The 26,639-nt window shown below is 35.7% G+C and overlaps 3 protein-coding genes across 10 annotated transcripts in view; 2 read left to right on the top strand and 1 right to left on the bottom strand.

Annotated features, from left to right (window-relative positions):
• The window catches only part of LOC106142776 (transcription factor EB), a 93,058-nt gene extending 76,751 nt beyond the window's left edge, over positions 1-16,307 (bottom strand). For all 3 annotated transcript variants that reach the window (XM_013344678.2, XM_013344663.2, XM_013344664.2), the window contains exon 1: positions 15,932-16,307. In XM_013344678.2, coding sequence (XP_013200132.1) covers positions 15,932-16,092 — 161 coding nt within the window. In that variant the 5' untranslated portion in view covers positions 16,093-16,307. The remainder of the gene's footprint in view (positions 1-15,931) is intronic.
• Positions 16,308-17,991: 1,684 nt separating this feature from the next.
• Positions 17,992-19,134, top strand: LOC106142762 (probable small nuclear ribonucleoprotein G). The gene is made up of 3 exons (XM_013344641.2): positions 17,992-18,158; positions 18,265-18,412; positions 18,986-19,134. Exons 1-3 carry the CDS (start codon positions 18,127-18,129, stop codon positions 19,034-19,036), a joined length of 231 nt encoding a protein of 76 aa, XP_013200095.1. The 5' UTR covers positions 17,992-18,126; the 3' UTR covers positions 19,037-19,134.
• Positions 19,135-20,998: 1,864 nt separating this feature from the next.
• Positions 20,999-26,639, top strand: part of LOC106142783 (solute carrier family 12 member 9) — a 36,469-nt gene continuing 30,828 nt past the window's right edge. For all 6 annotated transcript variants that reach the window (XM_060951481.1, XM_060951484.1, XM_060951480.1 and 3 more), the window contains exons 1-3: positions 20,999-21,204; positions 23,178-23,306; positions 25,034-25,156. In XM_060951481.1, coding sequence (XP_060807464.1) covers positions 23,192-23,306; positions 25,034-25,156 — 238 coding nt within the window. In that variant the 5' untranslated portion in view covers positions 20,999-21,204; positions 23,178-23,191. The remainder of the gene's footprint in view (positions 21,205-23,177; positions 23,307-25,033; positions 25,157-26,639) is intronic.

Consider the following 26,639-nt stretch of genomic DNA (forward strand, 5'->3'; position numbering starts at 1 on the left):
TACTAACACTACCAACTCTAATCCGCTGATAAGAACTGGATTAGATACTTCAGCTGACAAGCTGTGACAACAACGATTAAAGCAACATATCATAGGGAACATTCTTGGGCAGATCATTAATTTATAACAGAAAAAGTACTGGTCTCAAAATGCTAACCTGAGGGGCACCCTTCTTTACTGTTCTTAATTCTGATTTTTCTTATAATTTATTACTATTATTATTTATGTAAGTAATTGTATATGTAAGTTTTGACGGCCTCTGTGGCTCAGCGGTAGTACGCTTGTCTGTGACACCGGAGGTCCCGGGTTCGAATCCCGGTCAAGGCATGATGAGAAAAGAACTTTTTCTGATTGTCCTGGGTCTTGGATGTTTATCTATATAAGTATTTATTATAAAATATAGTATCGTTGAGTTAGTATCTCGTAACACAAGTTTCGAACTTACTTCGAGGCTAACTCAATCAGTGTAATTTGTCCCGTATATATTTATTTATTATTTATTTATTTATTATTTATTTATTTATTTATCATAAAAGTAGCTAAATCATTGGCATGTTTAAAACATATTCAATTTGTTTTTGCTCCTTTTTTTCATTGACTTCATACTTTTCTGCATAGTTCAAAGCTGACGTTTCATGATGGATAGCTTTAAAATAACCCAGATTTAATTTAAACACAGATAAAGCTGTGGCGTCATTTTACTCTCAATTTTCCGTTTACAACCACGACGTAGATCATTACGCTGTCATGATATTTGCTTTGAATGTGTCGTTAAAATTTAATGTTGTATCCTAAACTTACAAACTTATATTATGCGATCGACTTAACCCAATAAAAATTGAAAATCAACCATATTATTATTTCCCGTGTGGTTCCCAGCACCTATATGAAAAAGAATAAGAACACTCCACCTTTTTCCCATGGATGTCGTTAAAGGCGAGTAAGGGTTTGTATTTATAAAATTGGGAATTTTTAGACGATGGGCTAGCAATTTAAATCTCAAATTTTTATGGGACTGTTGGCCCTTTTTACCCCGCGAGGGATATAAACGTGATTATATGTATGTATATTTGTACATATTAATATAGAATAGTTAATGACTGATTCACTAACAAATAACACTCAGCCCAAGCAGCGTGTAAGTTCTTTATGTGCTTAGTGCGTATAAAGCACACAATGCCTATGAGTGCACTAAAAGAGGATTTCCATGGGGAGGGAAATTAAAGGGATTTTATACTTTACTAGTTATATTAAAAACAACTTACAGATAAAACAACAAAAGTTGTTGTAGTCTCAGACTTTTTCCAAAACATTCACGATAATGATAACGATTGCATTATGAATGTGTTGTACGAGTACTATGATTAAAGCAAGAGCAAACGTATGCAGGGATCGTGGCAAGTGGTGTTGTTGGCACTACCCCTTCGGGTAAGAGGCGTGATTTTATGTATGTATGAGAGAAGCTGGTTTAGGTTCCCCTGAATTGCGGAGGCCAGAGATGTTGCAACCAGAAACACTCAGACGATGATAGTAGTAAAAAATATGTCCCGCTGGAACACCTTCCAGACACACGTACGTTGATGACGTTTTTAGGTCTGACGTCGCGTCTCGTGCCAAACCCGTCATAACACAAACCTATTTTAGAACAAGGTTTACGTTGCAACTGTTTATATTTATCTTTAGATTAACTTTTGCCAGGAGCTTTTACTCTCGTGGGAACAGCAAAAGATTCTCCTCTAGCCTTTGTTATTATAAAAAGCGAAAATTATTAAGTGGTGTCGTCTCTATGTTTATAGATAGATCTGTAACCTTTTTCAAATACAGCAGATGGAAGATTAGCAATATGTTTTAAACAGTTTCAAAATAAGTCAATCACAGAGGTAACGCTTAAATTTGAGGTATGGAAAGGTTGAGCTGAATGGCTTAGCGATGGAATTGTGATTCAAATAATGACAGACTGCTAGCCTTTCGCCTACAAGAAGAATCCTGAGTTTATTAGCTGTTTCTTAGTCACGTTTAACTACATCCATGGAAATATATTGAGTAGTTCCATTCTTAAGTGCCGGAAACCACACGGCAAATACATAATATTTGTATTTTAGATGCAAGTTGTTATATGTCACAGACGCAATTCGCTCTGGGTCCAACGTAAACAACAAAAATTAAGCAGCATAACAACAGCGGCTCCCACGAACATAAACAGGGAATGTTGTACATACATCAAACAAATTGTTTTAATGAACGAGAATGCTCTATGGATTCTGTATTACAACCGCCGCAAACTGGACAGGACCGGTTTCTTAACAATTCTCAAGGGCGGTTAGGACTAAAAAGTATGGGATCACTTGATGGCTATGATATATGGCTATGATGGATAAGAACTGAATCTGCCATGGGTCCGGTTGCTATAACCCTTTTCTACATTAAAGATATCACCACAGAATAATTAAGGTAAAAATAAATTTATTTCCCTGATAATAAGTGTGTAATCAGTGTACGCTAATAATGAGGTGTTTACTAAAAACTTGTGACAAAACGCAAGCTTTCAATACTGCTATCCAAATGTCTGGCTTGGGAAAGTCATCTATACACTCTTATTGGACCTTCCCGATCCAGACTTGGTATTTCCTGAAGTCTTACTGGCAGGGACTTCAAGAAGTATTAAGTTTAACATAAGTTAATTTTGATTTACCTTTACGAAGAAGCAGTCTTCTAAATTAATAATGTCTGCAAATTACAGGAGCTTACCTGGAAAGGAAAGAATCTATTTAATTCTTTGCGCTTTCATACAAACATACATACAGTCACGTCTATATCCCTTGCGGGATAGACAGAGCCAACAGTCAAGAAAAGACTAAAAGGCCACGTTCAGCTGTATAGCTTTAAAACGGTACTGAAGTTCAAATAGTGACAGTTTGCTAGCCCATAACCTAAAATAAGAATTCAAAGTTTATTATCCTTTCCCTTAATTGACTTTTACCATGCATGGGAAGAGAAGAAGCTGGCATATACCACTTATATGTTTTCTTAATTATGTAGAACAGCATGGAAGCATCATTGGATCTCACAATAAAATCACACAGCATAGTGACATTGTTTGCGCCAATTAATTATCCGTGCGCAATTTCCATAGTAAAAAAAAGAGAAGAAAAATCTACCCGCCTTTTTTTAACGTTTACCGAATACACATCTTTTTATCGAGTCCAGAGTTTTATTTCGTCAAAAATTATAAATCAGGACTAGTAATTGTCCTCATCAGACATTTTGAACTGAAATGGGTTATGGGCGTGTTGTGTCATTACTATACGTCGCATTTCATGACGATGTCTCATAAGTAAATGTGTATGTGTGTTTTATAGGTTCATGGCGTGACCTAATTAAAAAAGATTAATTATTACAGCGTTGTAGTTTGTCGAGACTTTTAGAATGATGTTATAGATCGTATTGGACATGCGAATAGTACAAAACCATAGACAAGAGAGATATAATATTAAAAAAGATAGCCACCATCAACATAGAATTTTTAATTTTTATATTTCATGGGTTTCACAAACTTTGACCTAGCATACCTGTCTTATCTTCTATCTATTTCTGAGTTAATGGGTTATACCAGAAAGTTAAAAAGACTAGCTTTTGCGAACTTGGACTTGAACATTGGAACTCCCTTGAGAACATCAAGAAAAAAGTAGCCTATATTATATCAAAATCGGTTCAGTCGGTTTTGAGTTTATTCATTACAAACATACAAATATATAAAACTTATAAACTCTGTCTCCGCATATGGGTATATGCGAGAAAAGACGTGGTGAGAAAGATCCCGTGGAAAGATCGCATTTTTACCCGGCTGCACGAGAACTGTAACCGGCCACTAGACTGCAATTGTAAGGATTTAAGAGCAACCAGCCTTCTGGGCACGTTGCCGTTGGCAAACGATTTACATTACAGGGACTACACAATTTATAAATTATATCGAGCTTTTTGTTTTCTCTATTAATTGAAAATACAGTTTTTAAAGAGTAACAGACAATTTGACTGTATAGGTAGGTACATACATAGATACGTATAAGCCTCTTTCCAAGATGGGTAGGCAGAGACTACATCTTTCCACCTGCCACGATCCCTGCATACTTCTTTCGTTTTATCCACATTTTGGTTAGGTAAATTAGGTTAAGATATATGTAGTTATATCATACACAGATATAGTTATTATCTTATTGAATAATCATTTAAAGGTATTTTCTGATTATGTGACATTGAAGTATGAAAGGTTACTATATCCCGTGGCAGACAGATAGTGCAGACTTCGTCAACCTTTGGTAATAATGGGTTGGTGCAGTAGTGATGTTCTTTTAAACTTAAGTTTAATTAACTGTGACCTGAGGTACTATGAAAATGTTTTTTTTATTCTGATTGGCTTGTATTGAGTCGTGTCATGATTTCATGACAATGACCTACTATAATTTGACAAATGCAAAAGTTTGTGAGAATACTTACTGAACGGAATGAAAATTATTGTTAACACATCAGAATCATACACACATAAACATATAAGTACTAGGTAATAGTCAATTATGGAGTAGACAGAGCCAACATAGTATCGAAAAGACTGCAAGATGGATGGCAGAATAAGACATAATACAATTTATTGTCAATGTCCACTTTTACAGTGTACATGTTAATTTTTTGTATGTACTCATGTTTATAACGCGATAACTTTTGCACCGCTACTAGTCTGATATTGATGAAATTTAAAAGATAGGTAGGGTATGTCAAGAGCAACTTCGTAGGGCAACCAAATCGGATCAGTTGATTGTATTTTCAAAATTAAATAAAAAATTAAACTGTTCGCAAGGCCTAAGGTCACCGCGAACGACTAGTTTATTTAACTATGGAAGATAACATTACTGGGGGCCCGACACACGCTTGTCGAGTTATCCTAACATTCTAAAAAGGTTCAGCACGCCTGATCTAGAATGCTGCGCCCCACATGCGGTTAAGGACGGTACATTCAGGTCAAGATGAGTGCCGGCCGCACATACTAAATACACATACATACATATGGTCACGTCTATATCCCTTGAGGGGTAGACAGAGCCATCAGTCTTGATAAGACTGAATTGCCACGTTCAGCTATTTGGCTTAACGATAGAATTGAGATTCAAATAGTGACAGATTGCTAGCCCATCGCGTAAAAAAGTCTACCTCTCAAGGTATATAGACGTGACTATATGAATGTATGTATCATGTTCGGAGTGCGCTGCTCTCGCGTTTGCTCTCTAACAGCTCACCCTTTCTTGATTCCCTACAAAATCTCTTTTACCTTTAGTTCTGTTTTACTCACCCCTTATTCTAGGGGGGGCTGACGATACAAGTTACGCAATTACGATAAGCCACGCCATTTCTGAATGGTCGCTCTGATCTGTTGTCCTGAAGACCTCCGTATGTTTCTCATTTTGTTACAATCACGTCTTTATCCTTTGCGGGGTAGACAGACCAAACGGTCTTGAAAATAATGGCTATGAATTTGTTTTTTTTATTTTCTTAAAACATAGACCAGTTTATATGTAATTTGACATAGATTTGACCTTCAGGCAGGAGTGACATATTTACTTTAAAAAATCATCATAATTTATTCGTAAAAAGAAAGAAAACGTTATATTTTTTATAATAACTAATAATAATGTTGATTGGTTTACAAACAGCGCCATCTCGTGGTTTCCTATTGAACTTTTAACTAAAACTCGAATGTTGTAGTTACATCAGTTGTTCACAGATAGAGCTATGTTTAGAATTGTCATTACTTGTTTAATCCTTATGTAAACTGCGTATCTTCTGCATAACGTCATTACGGTGAAAGCGAAAACAAACTTGTTTTATCAATAAATTCTGGTAGTAATTTAATTAACTCAGTAGGATTCCTGTTAATGGCATATAGGAGGCTCTACATTCATTTTCTATTAAATCCTGTCACTATTTTAATTTTAATTCCATCATTAGCCATACGGCTAAACTTGTCTGTAACGATATTGACGTGATTATATGTATGTCTGTCGGTCCTGAATTCGAATCGCCACCAGGGCATGATGAGTCGACGGCCCCTGTGGCGCAGCGGTAGTACGCTCATCTGTGACCCCGGAGGTCCCGGGTCGAATCCCGGCCAGGGCATGATGAGAAAAGAACTTTTTCTGATTGGCCTGGGTCTTGGATGTTTATTAAAAAAAAACTTCCTGATTGGCGTAAGTCTTTGACGTTTATCTATATTACGTATTTCTTAAAAAAAATTATAGTACCTTCGAGTACGATATAGTATCTTCCTAACACAATTAAAAAGCTCTTTCACGCGTGCGAAGTTGCGGGCAACAGCTAGTACATATATATGGTCGGCTTTATCTCCGGATTTCGAAAGTCATTCACATCATTGACATCAGTTATCGTCACGTGACGGCTTCCCCCCACAAACATGCCACTCTCTCAATGCTGGTGATCACAGAGCATGGAACGCCGTCCCTGAGTCAAGCATTACCCTTCCATGGACCCCTAGGGTATTAATTGACTTGTACAAAAACATTTCTCTAAGTATCTTCTTAATTATTTTTAACAAGGTGTTCCGCCGTAAAGTTCTCAAATAATCTCAACACATAGAAGCGTAAAAGGTTGGAGTAGGAAGACCTAAACAAGCTTATCTTAATTAATAACTTAGCCCACGCCTAAAACATTTCAAAACAGGACTATGTGTGCTAACATTCAGTTACACGTATCAGCCATACAGTTAAACGTGGCCTTTCAGTCATTGCAAGACAGTTGGCTCTGCCTGCGCCGTAAGGGATAAAGACGTTATTATATGTATGTACCAGTTACCTTTCAAGAGTCTAAGACTTCTTCCCACACGCAAAACAACAAAAAAAAACAAACAGGACAATCGCAAGAACCGCGTTTTGGCACCGTGCGCGTGAGTTTATTTTGAACGCGCTATTTATGAACCGCAAGTTCAAGGGCTGTGCTGTGGTAACGCTGTAATTAGTGATGGGCCGGGTACTAGGTTGTTACTCGGTACTCGGTAAAAGCCTGTTCAGCCGTATGTCTGTCAAGATTATTGTTCTCGTAAATTAAAACCTATAAGGGTTCCCTTTGAGTCATGATGAAATTGGTAAGTACAGATAACATCTATGGGCAAAAGTATAAGCTGAGCTTAGTAAAAGTAAGCTTGGGATTCAAATAAAGGTTGCTAGCCCATCGCGTACAAGAAAAATCCTAAGTTTATTAGACATTCCCTTAGTCGCTTTTACGATATCCATGGGAAAGATATGTATATAGTTGGTCCTATTCTAGTCTTTTTTTGTATTACCTAAACGTATCTTTTTGTTCTGTCACTTACAAATTTTACGATATCCATGGGAAAGATATGGAGTGGTCCTCTTCTAGTAGTTTAGTTTTATTTTGTATTTATAATATATGTATGGATTACCTAAACGTATCATTTTGTTCTGTCACTTGCAACTTTCATACATACATACCATCACACCAGTTTCCCATTGAGGTAGGCAGAGACTATGGATTTCCAATAGCTACGATCCTTACAAACCTCTCCTTCTCTCACTTCAACTTTCATGTATAAAAGAAATCAAAAAAAGAAAGTGCCGGGAACCACACGGCGCAAAGACTAGTCTAACGTGCACCGAACGATTCCGAGACAGCATGAGATAACCAACGTGACCGTTCTCGCGACACAAAGCATGCATAACAGTTTCACTATAGGGTTGCCAAAATTGAGTTTTTTTATATTTCTCTTTTTCTTATGGGACTTGACCTGGTGGTCAAACATCGACAGAGACCTCAAGAAAGTCCAACTTGTGTATTCAACCAAAAATAATTTTTCAATTCGAACCAGTAGTTCCTGAGATTAGCGCGTCCAAACAAACAAACTCTTCAGCTTTAAAATATAAGTATAGATAGGATAGTTTCATTACATCAAACCTTACCTTACTTAATGTATGCCAAAGTTAGTGTTGTGGTTGTGAGAAATAAGTCTGCGCTTAATTCTGGAAGTCATGAGCCCTTGAAACTATGAATGATCGAGCCTTTTAGCTTTAACAACTTGAGGCTTTGAGACAGGAGTCAGAAACTCGAACTCTTAAGCTTTGCGTTTTTTAAATTTGTGCATAAAAGTAATGCGGCGTGGTTCCCGACACCAATACGAAAAAGAATAGGACCAACCCATCTCTTTCCCATGGATGTCATAAAAGGCGACTAAGGGATAGGCTTACAAACTTGGGATTTTTTTAAACGATGGGTTAGCAACCTGTCACTATTTAAATCTCAATTCTATCATTAAGCTAAACGTGGCCATTCGGTCTTTTCAAGAATGTTGACTCTGTCTACCCCGCAAGGTATATATGTATGTTAAAGTTATGCGGCCTTAGACGCAAATTTACTTACCAACAGACAGATTGAGATCAAACGCACTCAAATTGTCGAAGAAGAAAATTTTGGAAAGGTTTCCATAAATATTACGCTCATGAATGTACGAATTTCATACATTCCGTCATTTTTTTCAAGTCTGTTGCCTCTGTCTACCCCACAAGGGATATAGACGTGACCATATGTATGTATGAAACAATTTGCTTTTTTACAAATTGGATCATGATTACACATTGTGTAATCATGCTTCTCCACGTTTTTCCTCACCGTAAGCGCATCGGTTAGCACTCAAACTAATGTACATAACTAAGTAATAGTAGGTATATAAAATTAATTTCAATGTTATGTATTTGTGCAATCAATAATTAATTTTTACAGGCAACCCTGCACGCTTTGGGAAACATTAGCGGCGGATGTGCACAGTCTAGGTATGAGGTAGTCGAACATATCTGGGCAAACAGCCAGCAGTGTGGACAGTTTGACAAGTAATTATTGTAGAACGAACTATGAGTAACTGTGAAATAAATCACACAAAGAAAGGGTTTGAAACGGGCAATATCATTACATTTATCACTAGAGGTACATATTGTAAAGTGCCCTTAATTTTTGTCTAAGTGCAGGCGCTTATCTCGGAAAGTTGTGGGCGGATTTTGTTCATGTTTGAAATGTTGGAAAGGGGGTTTTCTGATGAAGGTTTATATTATTAATGTTGCCCGTGAGAAACCGGGCGGGTCGCTAGTATACTGAAAAATTGGACTTGACTGTATAGTAAAAAAATAAGATGGGTGTTGTGTTGGATCATGGGTAGTGTTACCGCCCGATAGTCATTTGTACCCTTCATGCAAACTCCTCGGTTTCGGGTAGAGCTGGACCTGACTTTTCACCAGGACTTTCCTGATTCTCTTTAAAAGTGATGGGCACCATATGGCACATCATGGAATGGAATGGAATCATTGTTATAAATCGATCTAATTCAATGCTGAAATTTATTCGCACTTCACATCGACGCTTGACCTTTACGAGCAACCTTCTTTTTTCGAGTGGGCTAAAAAATTGCTGCACGCGCGATCTCTTGGTCTTGTTGCTTGTTGAATGTCTTTATTCAGAAGCAGGCTATCAACAACAAAACCTATTGGAATGAATTGAGATCAATTCAAAATTGTCGTTATATTGAAGTGTGTAGGGTTGGCATATGTTTTTTTTTTTCTTTTTTTTTATAGGATATTCTCTCTCTCTTCTTTTCTTCCCAACGATAGTTCCGGTTTCATCCTCACCACTCTGAAGAAGAGCTCGATAATAAATATATATTTATAACATACAGCTTACGGAGTAGAGAGAGCTTACAGTCTCGAAAAGACTGCGGCAACGGTCAACTGGCTATGGTTCAAGTGGAATTGAAATTCAAATAGTAACATTTTTTGCTAGGGAATGCCAAGTTCTCATTTCATATGTATATGAAAATATTAAATAAATTCACATCTCTTTCCCAGAGGGGTTGACAGTTTTCTTCATGCTTCATCTCCATTCATCAATCTTTTTAAACAAAGTAAGTACATAACCACATTTTTAAATTGCGCAATTTAAATATGGCACGTATTAGTTAAATCTTTTGCCGTCTCGGCTTTTATCATAAACATGTGAAAAAATTTTTGGTTATCTTAAATTGACAACGAGCTAACAACCTTTCCGTTCAGAAGTTCCGTATCAAGTTTTTGTATTTGGTATAACCAGAGATTGAACCTGAAGTAAGTCGGTGTAATATTAGTTGATATATGAAAAAAAAGGTATTGCTATCTTCAATTGATCCTTCAAGTCCAACTTCCTACTTATGTATATAATTACGAAAGTACATATGTGTGTGTTTTTGTTACCCTTTCACGCAATAACTACTGAACGGATTTTCATAACTTTGCAGTAATATAGCTTTAACATTGGTGCGTACGTGGACAAGAGAACTATGGGGTTAGTGCGAGTTTAACTCGATCAAACTGATGAAAATGACTTCATACATGAAATTGCATTAGTGCCATCGCGTCACCAACACAAATTCGCGTTCATTTGCTTTTGTTTTTTTTTTAGTAAATAAAGTCCTTATTTACTAAAAAAAAAACCAAAAGATAAGCGACAACCCTACTATGCCATAATAGTGTTGTTGGTCGTCCCGTGGGCAAGCGGGGGTAAACTAAGGTTAATTGATGTCTGTATGTCTAAGTTTTTAACGAATGTTTATATTTTACGCGCTTTGATTCGTTTTTATCTCGAATTCATTCTTCTTCGTCAAAGCGTATACCCGGTTACATCATCAGCGCCCTGCAGCATCATTGAAGCCCTCAAGGATGAATGATTTTTCCCGTTTTTTTAACATATTCCATTATTTCTTTGCTCCTTATAGTTGCAGCGTGATTTTATATAGCCTAAAGCCTTCCTAGATAAATGGTATATTCAACGCAAAAAGAATTTTTCAATTCGAACCAGTAGTTCCTGAGATAAGCGCGTGCAAACAAACAAACAAAACTATTCAGCTTTATAATATTAGTATAGATTGGATTAGGCATTTGTCTTCCTTCCCACCCGATGGTCAGTGACGATGAAGTCGAAAATTTATATTTTTGTGTTTAACAGACCATTAATCGAGGAAGGCTTAAGGCTATTTACGAGTATCATCACATGGAAAATGTGAAAAAAACGGGGAAATTTATACATTCTGGAGGGCTTCAATGACGCCCAAAATAACTATTTCACGCGGACGAAGTCGCGGGCACAGCTAGTATTTAATAAAAAACAAAAACAAATTGGACGTTTTCCCCCCATCTGCAAAAGCAGGGTTATATACTTTCATTCAATGAACGTTAGCAAGTAGCAACCTTTGGGCACTAATATTTACATACTATGTTTGTAATGAAGTGAGTGATAAGATGATGTTATCAGAGCAATTCGTTGGGGCTTGCTTTGTCATTAAATAGTATAAAGCAAAGTCGCTTTCCGCGTCTGTGCCTATGTCTGTATGTATGTATGCTTAGAACTTCAAAAGTACACGACTGATGCGGTTTTTTGTGATTCAAGGTTAATACGTAATAATGCTACCCGTGTGATGCCGGGGTGGGCCGCTAGTCAATTATTTTATATTTCTGAGCTATCATATATTCAAGATATTTGGCTCTGTCTTACCCGCAATAGATATAGTCGTGGTTATATGTATGTTTCCTATCAGGCGCGGGTCAAACGCTCTCTTTCTTTATTTAAAAACTCTCATCAACATCTCAACCGCATTTTTTCTATATCAACAAACTTGTGTGCTCTATACATATATCAGAATGACAGACATGTAAATACTACTATACATATGTAGATTAGTGAGTATGTTTGTCAGTACGTCACCGCAATGAAATGCCCACCACGTTGCCGCGTGCTTGTTTGAGTTCAAGGACTTTTTATCGGAGATATTGAAAGAAAGCAAGAAAACATTGACTAGTAGATTTTGAACCAAAAAAAAGGTTATAATTTAATAGATAAAATTTAATGACAAAAGTAAGACTACAAAACTTTGTTTGTACATACACAGTTACGTCTATATCCCTTGCCGGGTAGACAGTCTCGAAAAGACTGACAAGTCAGCTGTTTGGCTTAATGATAGAATTGACATTCAAATAGTGACAGATAGATGCTAGTCCGTAAACAAGAATCTCAAGTTTATAACCCTATCATTTAGTCGCCTTTTACGACATCCATGGGAAAGAGATGGAGTGGACCTATTCCTATTTCTATTGGTGCCGGGAACCACACGACACCGATCGACGTTATGGCTGCAAATTAGAGAGCAGTAACGAACGATCCTTTCAAATTTGTGTAATAGTAATCGTGATGAGTCCGTCCTTGAGTATGTTTACACGAACTTAGTAATAACTACGAGTACTTATACTTACTTGGGATTCTTCTTTAGGCGATGGGCTAGCAACCTGTCACTATTTGAATCTCAATTCTATCATTAAGCCAAACAGCTGAACGTGGCCATTCAGTTTTTGCAAGACTGTTGGCTCTGTCTACCCCGCAAGGGATATAGACGTGACCATATGTATATATGTATGCCAACGTGGTGAGGAGCTTCGGCATCTCATTTTCAGTTAAAATTTTCAACGGGATTACATTGACACCTTTTTAAATTGTGGCGACATCTTTACGCCACACGTCACAACAACAGCCAATCACACGACAACTGTCAATCATAGCGAAGAAATTGACGCGCTAAGCCAATAGCAGCGTGGAATCTAAATCGCGCAAACAAAGATTTCACGGATTGGAGCATAAATACAACCTCTGAGTTCAACATCGTTTGAGCCACGCTTCCCCAGACATTACACCTAGCCTGTCGGAAGATCTTCCCTTTGATGGCGGTCTTTCGATTTTTTTTAATATTCTTACATATTCTATAAGATATATGAATAGTAACATATTTATCCGAGAAGAACGTTAATCAAGTTAACGACAACGTTATTAATAATTTAATATCCCATTCATGCGGTCATCTAAATTAAATGAGTTATTAAATGATACCTTATCAATGAATTACATTGTATAAGTTCGTTTGCCGTTATCTAGATATGTATAATAGACCTACAGTTCGTTATTTATTATATTGACTAGATTTTGTCCGCGACTTCGTGCGCGTAAAATGTGAATTCTCCGGAATTGTTACATGTTTCTTAACCTTAACCGATTTTATGTTTACTCGAAAATATGAATCTAGTTTTTGACTTAACATCACTACTCTGTTATCTACTACCAAAATCGGTTTTATGATTTGAATGGTGAAGTCAATTTTCTTTCTATAAGTAAATTATAAAAACCCGGTCTTAGCAGGTTTTTACCCTTTAAGGGGTAGGTAGAGGCAAAAGCCACAAGACTAGAAGGTAACGTTTAGCGTTACGGCCTTATGGAATTACGATTAAAACAAAAATGTACCTATACAGGTTGCCAGCCCATCGCCAAAGGCCTTTATAAGCCTTTTCCTAGACCTAATTTTATAATTCTGCGGGAAAAGAATCAGCTGGCATACAATTGTCATTAAACTATAGCAATCAAGAACCCAGAGAAATATTTGCTTGGTGCTAAATATTACAATTTTATTTTTAAACAAGATATTACACGAATTTATTTATCTTGCGAATCTTGCGAACCCTACACGTGTCGGTAAAGCTTAGTTTTTCAGATATAAATAGGTACCTTCCCAAGATAAAATTATAGAGTTGCTGTCAAAATAAAACACAAGGGCGAAGCGTGACGTTAGATAGTGGTTTATATCAAAGGATTTCATAAAATAAAAGAAAATATATTTTTTTTGTTATTTAAAAAAAGAACTTTAATGTAAGCGATACGCCAAGTTCCATGCATTCGAATCGTTTTAAACGTTATTATCGATTTTCATAACTTTTTTTATAATATTAGGTCCTTACATAATAAAATTGGTGTTTGGTATAGGTGGAACATAAAGTACAAAATTTTCAAATAAAATATATTTATTTAATCAAAGTAAGAAACATTATTAGTAAGGACTTAATATCCTACTAATATTATAAATGCGAAAGTTTGTATGTCAGTATGGATGTTTGTTACTCTTTCTCGCAAAAACTACTGAACCGATTATGATGAAATTTGGTATGTAGGTAGCTGAAGACCCAGAATAACATATAGGCTACTTTTTATCCCGGAGTCCCCGCGGGAATGATTCCACGCGGACGAAGTCGGCCTCTAGTATGATAAAAAACTTTATTCAAAACGATACAATACAATAACTCTTTGTTGCACGACAATCTATGCTGGTCTACGAGCGAAATAAATAACATAGAATGTGCCAGTTGCTTCTCTTCCCGTGCAAATCGTTAAAGTCGATCAAGGGATAAGGTATCGTAAAACCGGTGCTAGGTATTTCTATTCTATGCTATGCTAGGTATTGTTTATGATTTTTCTGTTAGGTCACGGAGGTCAGACGACAGTAACCTCATTAATTCGCCTAGGAAAGAAGAGGAGTAGTGGATCCCGGGCTCTGCTGCTCTCTTGGACGAAGAAGCATCACAATAAATTACAGGAAATTCACATGTATTAGAACATTGCTATAAAAGGCGACCATAACACTAAAAGCGATCTCATCTAGGTAACCTTTGAATTGTGAATACCTAAAACCTTACCCAGCGAAAACATTAGCAGGTGGCGCTGTGTTAACTTATAGTCTATTCTGTTGTCAATATACCTACAAAGATATGTTAAAGATATTAGAAACCTACATGAACATAATTAAGATAAATCACATACCTACCTACGTAGGTACCTAGGATGGACACTGAACCAAAGTGAGAAGTTGGCGACGAATGACGAAAAAACTCGAAACAATGATTATGGCAAAAAATGTTATGATCTTCATGATTTCGGGCCCAATATCATGAAGAACCAATGCCCATATCTAAGTATGCAGTGTTTGTGCAAGTGGCAAGTCGTAGCCTTTGCCTACCCCTTTGGGAAGAAGGCGTGTTTTTATGTACATATGTGTGTATTATTACCTAAACACAAACACCTACCTTCTTTCGCTTCATCCACATTCATAACTCTCTTAATGCACGCTCGGGGGTTTCGGGTACTCTAAGGCAATTATATTGGCCGACTATAAATATTTGAACTCATTATTAGAGGTCGAAACATAGACCTCATATTCGTTACGTAGGTATGTACCGTATCTAGTTATAAGTACATAACAGTGCTTAATGTTTGACCTCACTTGACCCCTACTCTGAGCTAAATTGATATTTTTTTTTACTGACAAGCCAATTGAGCCCATTCATTTTATAAAACAAACAATCCGATCTTTTCGTTTGTGTAAACACTGATTCATTGATAACTGACGTGACTGTGTAATGCATCTAGGTTCTAGGTACCAAGTAAATCGATTTCTATCTCTTGTATTTCCTAACACGGCTGAAACATAACCAAACCGAACTTGGCTGAATCACCTCTGTGTACCTATCTAATTAAAAGTAAACAAGGTCAAATATGAGAAAATGAAATAATAAAAATTAGTACTGGCAATCTTATCTTACCTACCAACTAATTTGGAGGAAAATTAGAAAAAAAAAGTCAGACAGGAGTTTCATTCATACCTACCGACCTACTTACTGTTAAATTGGCGGGAAGTTTAACCGTTATTCAAAGTGATTTTAGATATATTTGTTGTACAAAAAGTAAAACAAAATAAATAAGCATCAATTATTTGTAAGATGTGATAGAATCACAATCTTCGCTTATTGAAGACGTGAAAACATCCAACAAAGGAATGCTAACGAAACGCTTTATGGGGATAAACAAGATTGTAGAACTGGGTGATTTGCCAAGTCCAGTATTCAGGGTCGCAGGCGAAGCAGGCGTTTTACGTTATACTTTGGAGAAATTGTTCCTCATCTAAAAATATTCGCAATGAATGATTGCAGTGTATTTCGCGGGAGCATATTTCTAATTAGAATCCACTTACCTTTCAGTTATCGGCACCGCTTTCGACTTCAGCTCGTAGAACATGAACTCCTGGTGCTGCTGGGCCGCGGTCATCTCATTTAGGATCTTTTGGTCAGCGTTAAAGTCGTTGGAGAGGAGAGAGGCGAGATCATAAGCCATATCAATTCCGGATTCATCCATTTTTGAACGGTAACACAAACACAAACTTTTCCACTACGTAATTATGCTAAGTGGCTACATGAGATAATAAATAACCATATTAACGAAACAATACGTGGCTGTTTATAACAATACGATGAATATCAACCCGACATTCATCCTCACAGCTGTACACTTCACAAATTAGAAAGAAGTACCTACCTACCTACTCTATCATCAACTTGCTTGCTTTTGTTGATTGTAGGAATGTGAAAAAAAAATCGATTATGGAAAAAATCGATTAAAAATCGATTTTTTTTTAGTAAAAATCGATTTTTATACTTGATTTTTTAAAAATTAATAATCGATTAAAAATCGATTTTTATAATCATCCAATAAATGCACTCCGAAATTATGTTTTTGTCTTCTGGCTTTGAGCCCGGAACGCGAACTGCCAAAGAATACTATCATAGCTCCATTATATTACATTAACGCCATCTGTGCATTCTTTCTGTGCTCTTAAAACAGTTTAGATGATTAATTTAATCAAACATTCTCTAGATGGAATTAGTCGATGAACAGTATTTTACCGACATTCGGTTGATATTTTATTCATTATTCGTTGCTGAAACTTCATTCTCAAACTTGATTGTTATAAACTTTAATTTGTGTTGATTATACAGGGTGACATTTAAAACAACTGCATCCTTTTAAACATAGACTATACCCATGCTTCTGAGCCGTTTGAGCCTATTTTTATTTAAATTAAACTTCATCATTTTCACATTTAAAAAACCCTCAAAAACTACGTCACACGCTTTATTAAGACCAATACTACAAAAATAATTTAAAACTAAACATGTAAATAAATGTCTGAAAAATAAATTATTTTTCTAGTATCAAGATCAAGTAAAGTACCTACAGAGTTGTCGAGATCGCTTAGCTGAATGCATTGTGTCATTAACCTCTGAATCTTACGCGTCGCTTTTCCGCCGGCCGGGGTGATATTACGTATTTAGGACTTTTATTTTTTTTCGTACTTTCTGAAATATGAACCGATATTTTTTTCTTTTTACGTTTTTAAATATCCTTTAGATGAGTACACTTAACAGCTAAATTTATGCAGTTAAATTAAATGTCACCCTGTATAAGAACTTACTGATTCTGTTGTTTATTTTTAATGAATAAATCTATTGATATAATGTATATGGCGTTTATTTTGACATAAATTGAAAAATTTGGAAAAAATCTATCAATATAATAAAATCGATTATTTTCTTAAGAAAAATCGATTATTTGTTAATCGATTTTTCATACTTAAAAAATAAATCGATTATATAAAAATCGATTTTTTATCAGCAATGTCACATCCCTAGTTGATTGTGTGTGTAGGTACACATGCACATTGTGATAAAACGAATGACTTCTCCCCGTACCAATTGAAAAGATATTAAATATAGTAGTAATCTGTATTTGCACGAGTACTTTGTAATTTAGCAGCATTACTATTTTTCACGAGTTTTTGCGATATGGCAACACCGCTCATAATAAACATTTAATTGCATTTGCGTCAATGATTTCATAAATTTGTTTTTATCAATTTATAAGACAAAATATTTTATAAATGTTCTTAAAGGCAAATATATTTTTGCAAATTCATCATAATCTTGTGAGCAATTTTTAGTAAAAGCAACACCTAACACTGTTAAATCGAGGTGCGTTCGAAAAGTTTTGGTAAGAAATATTTTAGATACCTGCACAATAAACAAAAACTGAGGCTAATTTATAATTTGAAAAAACCGCTTTTAGCATAGGTATTGATTTCTCAATTCAAAGTCATATTTTTATAGATTTTAATAATTGTTATGTTTAAGTTAAATCAAAAGAAAAATTTACCTGATATGCGTGCAGTAAAATTTTTGGTTTAGGCAAGTTTTTGAACGAAAACGCAATGAAGCGAAAAAAAAAACCTGGCTTGCTTGCTTCTGTTGTGATTGTGACGAATTTTGTAGTTATTATCAAAGTTCCATCTCGTTCATTGAGTTTTCATTAAAATAGTTCACATAATCATTAATAATGTCCAAGGCTCACCCACCAGAATTGAAAAAGTAAGAACAATTGTGTAAATTGCTTACGATTATGTACTATGGTAACGGCGCGTCAATCATAACCTTACTTTGGCAAACATTTACCGGAATATCTTGTGATTTACAGATTTATGGACAAGAAGCTGTCTATAAAACTTAACGCGGGTCGTGCCGTGACAGGGGTCTTGCGTGGTTTCGATCCTTTCATGAACCTTGTGCTAGACGAGTCTGTGGAAGAATGCAAAGACGGACAGCGCAACAATATCGGCATGGTGGTATGTAGCTATTAAGAAGTGATACTATCTCATCTTGGACTTTTAAAGTACTGTATTTTGATACCCTATTCATTGATAAATAATTAGTAAACAGTGGCATATTGGGACAATAAAGCTGCTACTAAATCTAATGGAAGTGAAATTGCTAAAAATTATTAAAAACATACCAGCCAATGATCGAAGAGAGATTAATTTTAATAAATACATAAAAAATAGAAGCTTTTTATCAACAGTGTGTCTTGAGATGTGTGTGTGAGCTGTGCCATCTCACCATATGAGGGGTGGCCAGGTATCTTCTGAGTTGTGTGATTCAGATTGAAAATTTTTGTTCTATAATATAGGCGGATGGGCAAGCACCTGACAATTTTTAAATCTCAGTTCTATAATCAAGCTAAAAAGCTGAACATGACCTATTAGTTTTCAAGACTTGGCTCTATGTACCCCATAAAGGCCATATATGTGACTACATGTATGTATGTAATATAAGATATCTTTAATATAATTTAATGTCGGGGGTTCTAAACACAAACAATGTCATTGTATTTTAATCCAGTCCATTTAATTTATTTGCAGGTAATCCGAGGAAATAGCATCATAATGCTAGAATCATTAGATAGAATATAGAATTAGGTTTATTCTTAAGCTTTAATTACATTAATGATAAGTGATGGAGTTTGACCAAATGTGAGAGGAATTTCATTTGATAACAGAGACAAAATTTGTACATATAAATTTTTTGTAAAATTGTGAATATCTCAAAAACTAATTTACCAGTTTTGATGCCCTTTAAACTTAAAAATTCTATTAACAGACCCTACATACATTTTAAATTTCCACAAAATAAGACTTAACTGTTTGATTGTTACATAAATACAATAAATGTATTTTTTATTCCATATTGATGTAGACCTCACTCGCTTCTCTTGCTCAGTCTTGAAATTACTAAAAAGCAAAAGTTGAAAAAAAGATTACAAAATTGTTGCTATGTGAATAATTAATTTACCTTGTCAACTTCTTATAAGACTAACACTTGCATGGTATTTGATGAACATACATCTTTGAAGCAATGAGCACTGATATATATTTTACCATATCTGAAACTTGATTTGAGCAAATCAGCGTCACTCTCACTAAAGGGGACACCACCCAAAGGCGGGCGATCTCTTGATGGAAAGGATTTGGAGTAAATCAGGGTTCTAAAGAAATGTGTTCTGATTCTCTGCAGTTAGTTTTACTCAAAACTTTATAATATGTGATACAATCTGTAAACAAATTTTGGTCTGTATGTTAAAAATTCCTAATTTCCAAAATAAATGTAACTTTTCAAACATTGAATGTGTTTTTATTGTCTTCACTGGCTTTCACCGGCCCTGGCTCTGCCCTCGTGAAGAATACCCCATATCCGGATCGTAACTATATGTAGGTATATCACGCAAATCGGTTCAGTGGTTTAACTGTGAAGAGATTATAACTATGTAATATAAGCTCATTTTCGCATTTGTAATATTAGTATAGATGCCAAGTGGTTCCTAGTATTTAATATTACATGACCACTCCAACTTTTAACGACTAAGAGAATGGCTAATGAGCTTGGGATAGGCGATGGGTTAGGAACAGTCACTATTAAAATTTCAATTCCATCATTACGCTATGGCTTATGGCAGCTGAACATGGTCTTAGGCTTTTTAATGACTGTTAGCTCTGTTTACCCCGAAACGGATAGACTAAATGTCTATATAATTAACTATAATAGTAGTCTGTGGGTGGGCACACACAGGTAGAGTGATATTATTAGGTTCAACGAGTAAGACTCAACACGACGGGTACGTACTTGGCTTTGAGTATTGTCAGTGACAATACTCGGTGTGGTTGTAGGCGGCGTGGGGGTTGCAGGAAATCGACTAGTGTGTGTGTTGGCCAGTGTGTGTTTATTATTTTTACCTTGGAAAGCTTTAAGCCCGTTTGCTAGTGCCTGTCTACTTCTACTGTCTAAGGCAGTAAAATATTGTGTCAAAGTCACTGCCAATCAAAACTGTCAACGTGATTGAATAGCGTTGGGAAAGTATTTTTTGATAACGTTTTGTTCTTTGGTTTTGGTTTTAATTTCAAAACTTGATGGATATATTTTATGAACTTGTTTTCTTATACAGGGTTATTTTAATTATTAGATTAATTCCTTTCCTAAGAATACTTACCTTTACCATAAGAATGTTTTAGGGTTTTAACTTATAGCTTAAATTGCCTCGTTTTCGAATTGCACAGGCAGGCAAAAGGCAAAAATATATGCTATTATGAAGATAAACACCACATATAAAATTTACCTACGTACAGTAAATTTTAAATGTGGTGTTTATCTTCAAAATAGCATATATTTTTATATGCCATTACATAAGTCATAACTATATTGATTTCTAATTTTACTTTTCTAGAGTTATACAACCAAAAACTTTTTGATTTGTAGCAGGAGCGATGAATCGGGCTCATTCAAATCGCAGAGGAAAATAATAATTGTAAAGTGAGGTAGAGCCTGTGGCGATATCAGAAATAAGCTACAAGCCCTTCACCTATTTAAAATTGTTTTGGTTTTCTGCATCACATCCCTAGCTTTTATTGTTTGCTGACGCCGAATAACAGATTGTATTTTTTTTGTTATCTTTATCTTCTGCGTAAATTAGATTGATTTTGTGTTATTATGATTAAGTGTTAATTGACTGTTTGTGTTTTGGAAACAATGCGTTAGAAAAAATAACAGGTGTAGCGAAACTTGACGTGAAAATAAACTAACTCATTTGGTAAGTGGTTTCGCATGATTCATACAAACAAAAACGTATTTAATAAGTTTTCATAAAGTTTCCTGGTACACTTTTCATGTCGTAGGTCATAATCCGCCTTTTTATATAGTGATCATGAGATGTCACAGTACATCTTTCCAAGAAAATTAACATAATCATTTACTTCTTCAACCTTATTCAAAATATTTTAAAGTTGTAAATAATGTTGACATTTAGGTACTTTGTTCTCATGATGAGATCACTTTGGGATTATTTTTGCTATCTATTATGAATTCCTAAAACATAGCTAAACTAGGTTTAGATTTCTAGGTCATAGATTCAGGTCACAGACTTGGGTGCATATGCACTTTAATCAGTCATACAACTATAAAATATGGCTTTCTGAATACCCTGAGTTTCATACTTGTGTGTGCTGCTGTGTGGTTCCTTACACTTTAGAAAAGTACTACTCCATCTCTTCCCATAGATGTCGTAAAAGGTAAATAAGAGATTGACTAATTAACTTGGGAGCCTATTTTTAGGCAATGACCCCGCACTGTCTGAACATAAATACCATCATTAAGCCATACAGCTGAATATGGATTGATGAGACTGTTGGCTCTGTTTATCCTGTAAGGGATAAGAGAATGAGACAAGATGGAGAAGTGATTATATGTATGTGTGCTTTCTTGTGTGGTTTCAAGATAATTAGTTTTCAGAGGTTTATCAACATCAAGTTTATCAAAGTCAAGTGCCGTGTGGTTCCCAGCACCAATACAAAAAAGAATAGGACCAGTCCATCTCTTTCCCATGCATGTTGTAAAAGGCGACTAAGGGATAGGCTTAGAAACTTGGGATTATTTTTTAGCCGATGGGCTAGCAACCTGTGACTATTTGAATCTCAATTCTATCATTTAGCCAAATAGCTGAACGTGGCCATTCAGTCTATTTAAGACTGAATGGCCACAAACAGGCCCGCAAGGGATATAGATGTGATGTGACCATGTGTGTGTGTATTTATTAAGAAATATTTGGAGTATCAAAGAAGGTAAGTACCTACCATGAGTTTGAATGAAAAACGAATGAAGATTAGAAAAACAAAGTGTTACGTTAGTCGCCTTTTACGACATCCACTACTACCACTACCACTACGGAGTGGTCCTATTATTTTTCGTATTTCTTAATCTTACTGTTTTTTAGTCCTACTCAACGCAATAGATCCCTGAACTAAATATCTTTGAAATTACTTTCAATCTGTCATTGCCAAAATTGCTCAATGTATCTATTTCAATATAAAGCGAAAATTAAATAGGTATTCCTCCAATGTCATTGTCATGAATAGTTGAGTTTCGCTTTTTCAGAGTTTATTTTGGCTCAATTGCTTTAGTTTAAAATCTTTTTATCTTGTTGTTATTTACATACATATACATTGTCAAAAGTACATAAAATTACGCCTCTTTCACCCATTAAGGAAAGGGTAATTTTTTGATTTGAAACAAAAAATTGATATATATATATATAAATTATACTTTTAAGCAACTTGATTCTCCAGGAAAAGAAAAGTAAGTCAACAATATTTATGTATACATATTATATAGTCACGTCAATATCCCTTAGGGGGTAGACAGAGCGAAAAGTCTTGAAAGGCCACATTCAGTTGTATAATAATATAATAATTACAATATTTATTCTTGTTTTAACATGGAATGTAAATTCCCACAGAAACAAACCTATGAAGCAAAAGCTAGTTTTATTTAAATTTAATTATTGTCACATACATACATAAAATCATGCCTCTTTCCCGGAGGGGTAGGCAGAGACTACCTCTTTCCACTTGCCATAATCTCTGCATACTTAATACATTGTTAAAATGGTTTGGTGGGATGAATGAAAGCAGGTTGACTAAGCAGATATACAAGGAGAGTGTGAAGGGAAAGGTCGGAGTGGGAAGACCTAGACGAACGTATATTGATCAAATTAATTGTTGTTTGCAGTGACAAAGCCCAAAATGGTGGATATGTTAGACCCGTTGTCGCCTAGCGTGAACACGGCTCGGAGTCCCGGGTTCATTCACAAATTGAGACAAAGGATTGGCAGCGGTGGACTGAACAGAACATCTGAAGGTAATAATATTCAATACTAGCTGTGCCCGCGACTCCGTCCGCGTGGAAAAGTTATTTTGGGCATCATTGAAGCCCTCAAGCGTGAATAATTTTTGCCCGTTTTTTTCGCTCCTAATAGTTGCAGTGTGATGTTTTATAGCCTAAAGCCTTCCTCGATAAATGGTCTATTCAACACAAAAATATTTTTTTAATTCGAACCAGAAGTTCCTGCGATTAGTGCGTTCAAACAAACAAACAAACTCTTCAGCTTTATAATATTAGTATTAGTATAGAAGTCTTCATCCAATTTTGCTGTCAATACGGCATTACAATTATTTTAAAATACAAATAGTCTTTCATAGTTGTGCAAAAAGTGTGTTATCAAAGAAATTGTACTTATCAGTGCATTGTATGCGCTTGTGTGGTTCACACGTCGGTTATGGATGAAAAGTGCATTCAAGGTGATTCATGTTTAACCGACTCCAAAAAAAAGAGAAGGAACTTCTCAATTCGACCGGTTTTTTTTTGGATTGTATATGTTTCGTGTTCATAATGTACCGTGGTACACTATTCGTGATTGTGTATTTTTTAATTTTAAACTGTAAATAATTTAGTGGTCTCTTCTTAGCGTCTTTCTCATTGTGAACAGCTGGTAGACTGGTAGAGAGTGCCAAACGGCATTAAGTCCGCCCTTTGTACATTTTTTTGTGCAATAAAGTTTCAAATAAACAGTCTACGGCACATTATGTACTTACATATATTGATCCCAATATGATTTTGGTTTGTATGTGGAGCGTTGGTGGTCGAATTGTAAGGTTAAACTGCGTCTTGCGCATCAAGACACTGGTTCGAATTCCACCAGGGCCATATACCAATGACAATTATCGAAATTATGTACATTAGTTTGTATACTAACCGATGCCCTTACGGTGAGGGAAAACATCTTGTGGAAACTTGTGAATTCGGGCTACGGTATGTGTAACCATGATCGATCTATTACGGGTTAGATTTACCTGCAAAGGTTGCGGAGGTCAGATGGGAATCGCTTTGTGTATAAACATGACTCACTTAATCCAGGATCCATGGTCAAGGGCTTACCCCGGGCTTCTCTCCAGAGTCGTGAGGATGCACTACGCTAAACAAGGTCTACACTAATGACTGACCCCCGTTTGACCTCCGCAACCTTTGCAGGTGAACCCAAGCCCTTGATCGTGGTAGACTGTTTGTTTATTTCTAAACTCTTTATTGCACATAAAAAGAAATGTAACAAAAATAGAAAACAGTCCTTGGATTTAGAAGAATATGTACAATAGCGGACTTATCACAATCTGGATTTCTTCTAGTCAACCAAAATATAAAGGAGAATCCAAAATCAAAGAGGCAGCGTACATTAAAAGCATTGGGGAACCAAATAATTATAAACTAATTAATGATAAACATACATAAATAAAAAACTATATAAACATACATAAATATAAGTAGGTACACTCAAACGTCCTGGTAAAGGGTCAGGTCAAAAGTACCCGAAACCGCCGAGCTTGCATGAAGAGAGTTATGAATGTGGATGAAGCGAAGTAAGTATGCAGAGATCGTGGCAAGTGGAAAGAGGTAGTCTCTGCCTACCCCTCCGGGAAAGAGGCGTGATTTTATGTATGTATTTGTATGTATGTACATTCAAACGTTAGATGCATGAGAATACAGTCTTTTGATTATTCTTAGTAGTCATTACACATACATATTTGTTTCAGGTTATGTGGAGTTCGGAGAGTTCAGGTCCGAAGTCCCGGGTATCAAGAAGGTGGGCACATTCGCCGGAGTGTTCTGTCCGGTCGTGCTGTCCATGTTCAGTGCCCTGGTCTTCATTCGGATGGGTGAGTTTGTAATTATTTATTCATTTGGAAGACTTAATCATTTTGTAACGGAACGGAATTATTTATTCATTTTTTAAAAGGTTGTTGCCGTTTAAAAAAAAAAATTGCGCCACGTATGTGAAACAAATGATCAGTTACAGGTCCTCACAGATACAAAACACTTATACAATGAAAAAGCAACATTAATCTTTAAATATTCAACAATAACTATTTCTAAAGAATTTAATAGCTCACTTACCTTAACTCACTTAACATCTACTAACTGTATTTAAAAGACTTTGATTCTAACAACAGTCTAAATAATAAAAAGAATATAGGTATAACTACATATATTGTGAAACTCATCTCTGGTCAGCATTCGACTACATCGCTTTTAAAGAAGAATTGTATATTATTATATTAAACATTCCTAAATTGAGCCGGACTCTGCCTCAATTTAGAAATGTTTAATTCAAATATGTAATTATATTATTGTAATTATCTATGTCGACAGGTCATTGCCCCCGGCATTGCAAGGTCGTGTCTGTGACTCGGGCGGGTCACTTGAGACACGTCACATTTTGATAGATATATTTTATTTTGCCAAACAAGTAGCTATCGCGCCGTGTGATTCTCGGCATCAATAGAAAAAAATATAGGACCAGTCCATCTCTTTCCCATTGGTGTCGTAAAAGGCGACTAAGTTATAAGCTTGTATACCTACTTGGGATACAGAGCCAACAGTCATTAAAATACAGAAATGCCACGTTCAGCTGTTTGGCTTAATGATAGAATTGAGATCCAAAAAGTGACAGGTTGCTAGCACATCGCCTAAAAGAAGAATCCCAAGTTTAGTGCCGTGTGGTTCCCGGCACCAATACAAAAAAGAATAGGACCACTCCATCTCTTTCCCATGGATGTCGTAAAAGGCGACTAAGGGTTAGGCTTATAAACTTGGGATTCTTTTTTAGGCGATGGGCTAGCAACCTGTCACTATTTGAATCTCAATTCTATCATTAAGCCAAATAGCTGAACGTGGCCATTCAGTCCATTCGACCCCGCAAGTGATATAGACGTGATCATATGTATGTATGTATGTTTATTAGTCTTTCCTTTGTTTCTCTTTCACTTTTTTGCTTGGGAAGAAAATAAGTTATGCACACATACTTTGTTTATTTTTCGCTACCTGAACAGCATGTATGACTGTTATATAAATGAACTAGCTGTGCCCGCGACTTCGTCCGCGTGGAATAGTTATTATGGGCATCATTGAAGCCCTCGAGAATGAATAACTTTCCCCGTTTTTTTTTTCACATTCTCCATTATTTCTTCGCTCCTAATAGTTGCAGCGTGATGTTATATAGCCTAAAGCCTTCCTCGATAAATGGTATTTTCGATGCGAAAATAATTTTTCAATTCGAACCAGTAGTTCCTGAGATAAGCGCGTTCAAACAAACAAACAAACTCATCAGCTTTATAATATTAGTATAAATGAATATACATA

The sequence above is a fragment of the Amyelois transitella genome, chromosome 25, assembly GCF_032362555.1.
Source record: "Amyelois transitella isolate CPQ chromosome 25, ilAmyTran1.1, whole genome shotgun sequence".
NCBI classification, from domain to species: Eukaryota; Metazoa; Arthropoda; class Insecta; order Lepidoptera; family Pyralidae; genus Amyelois; species Amyelois transitella.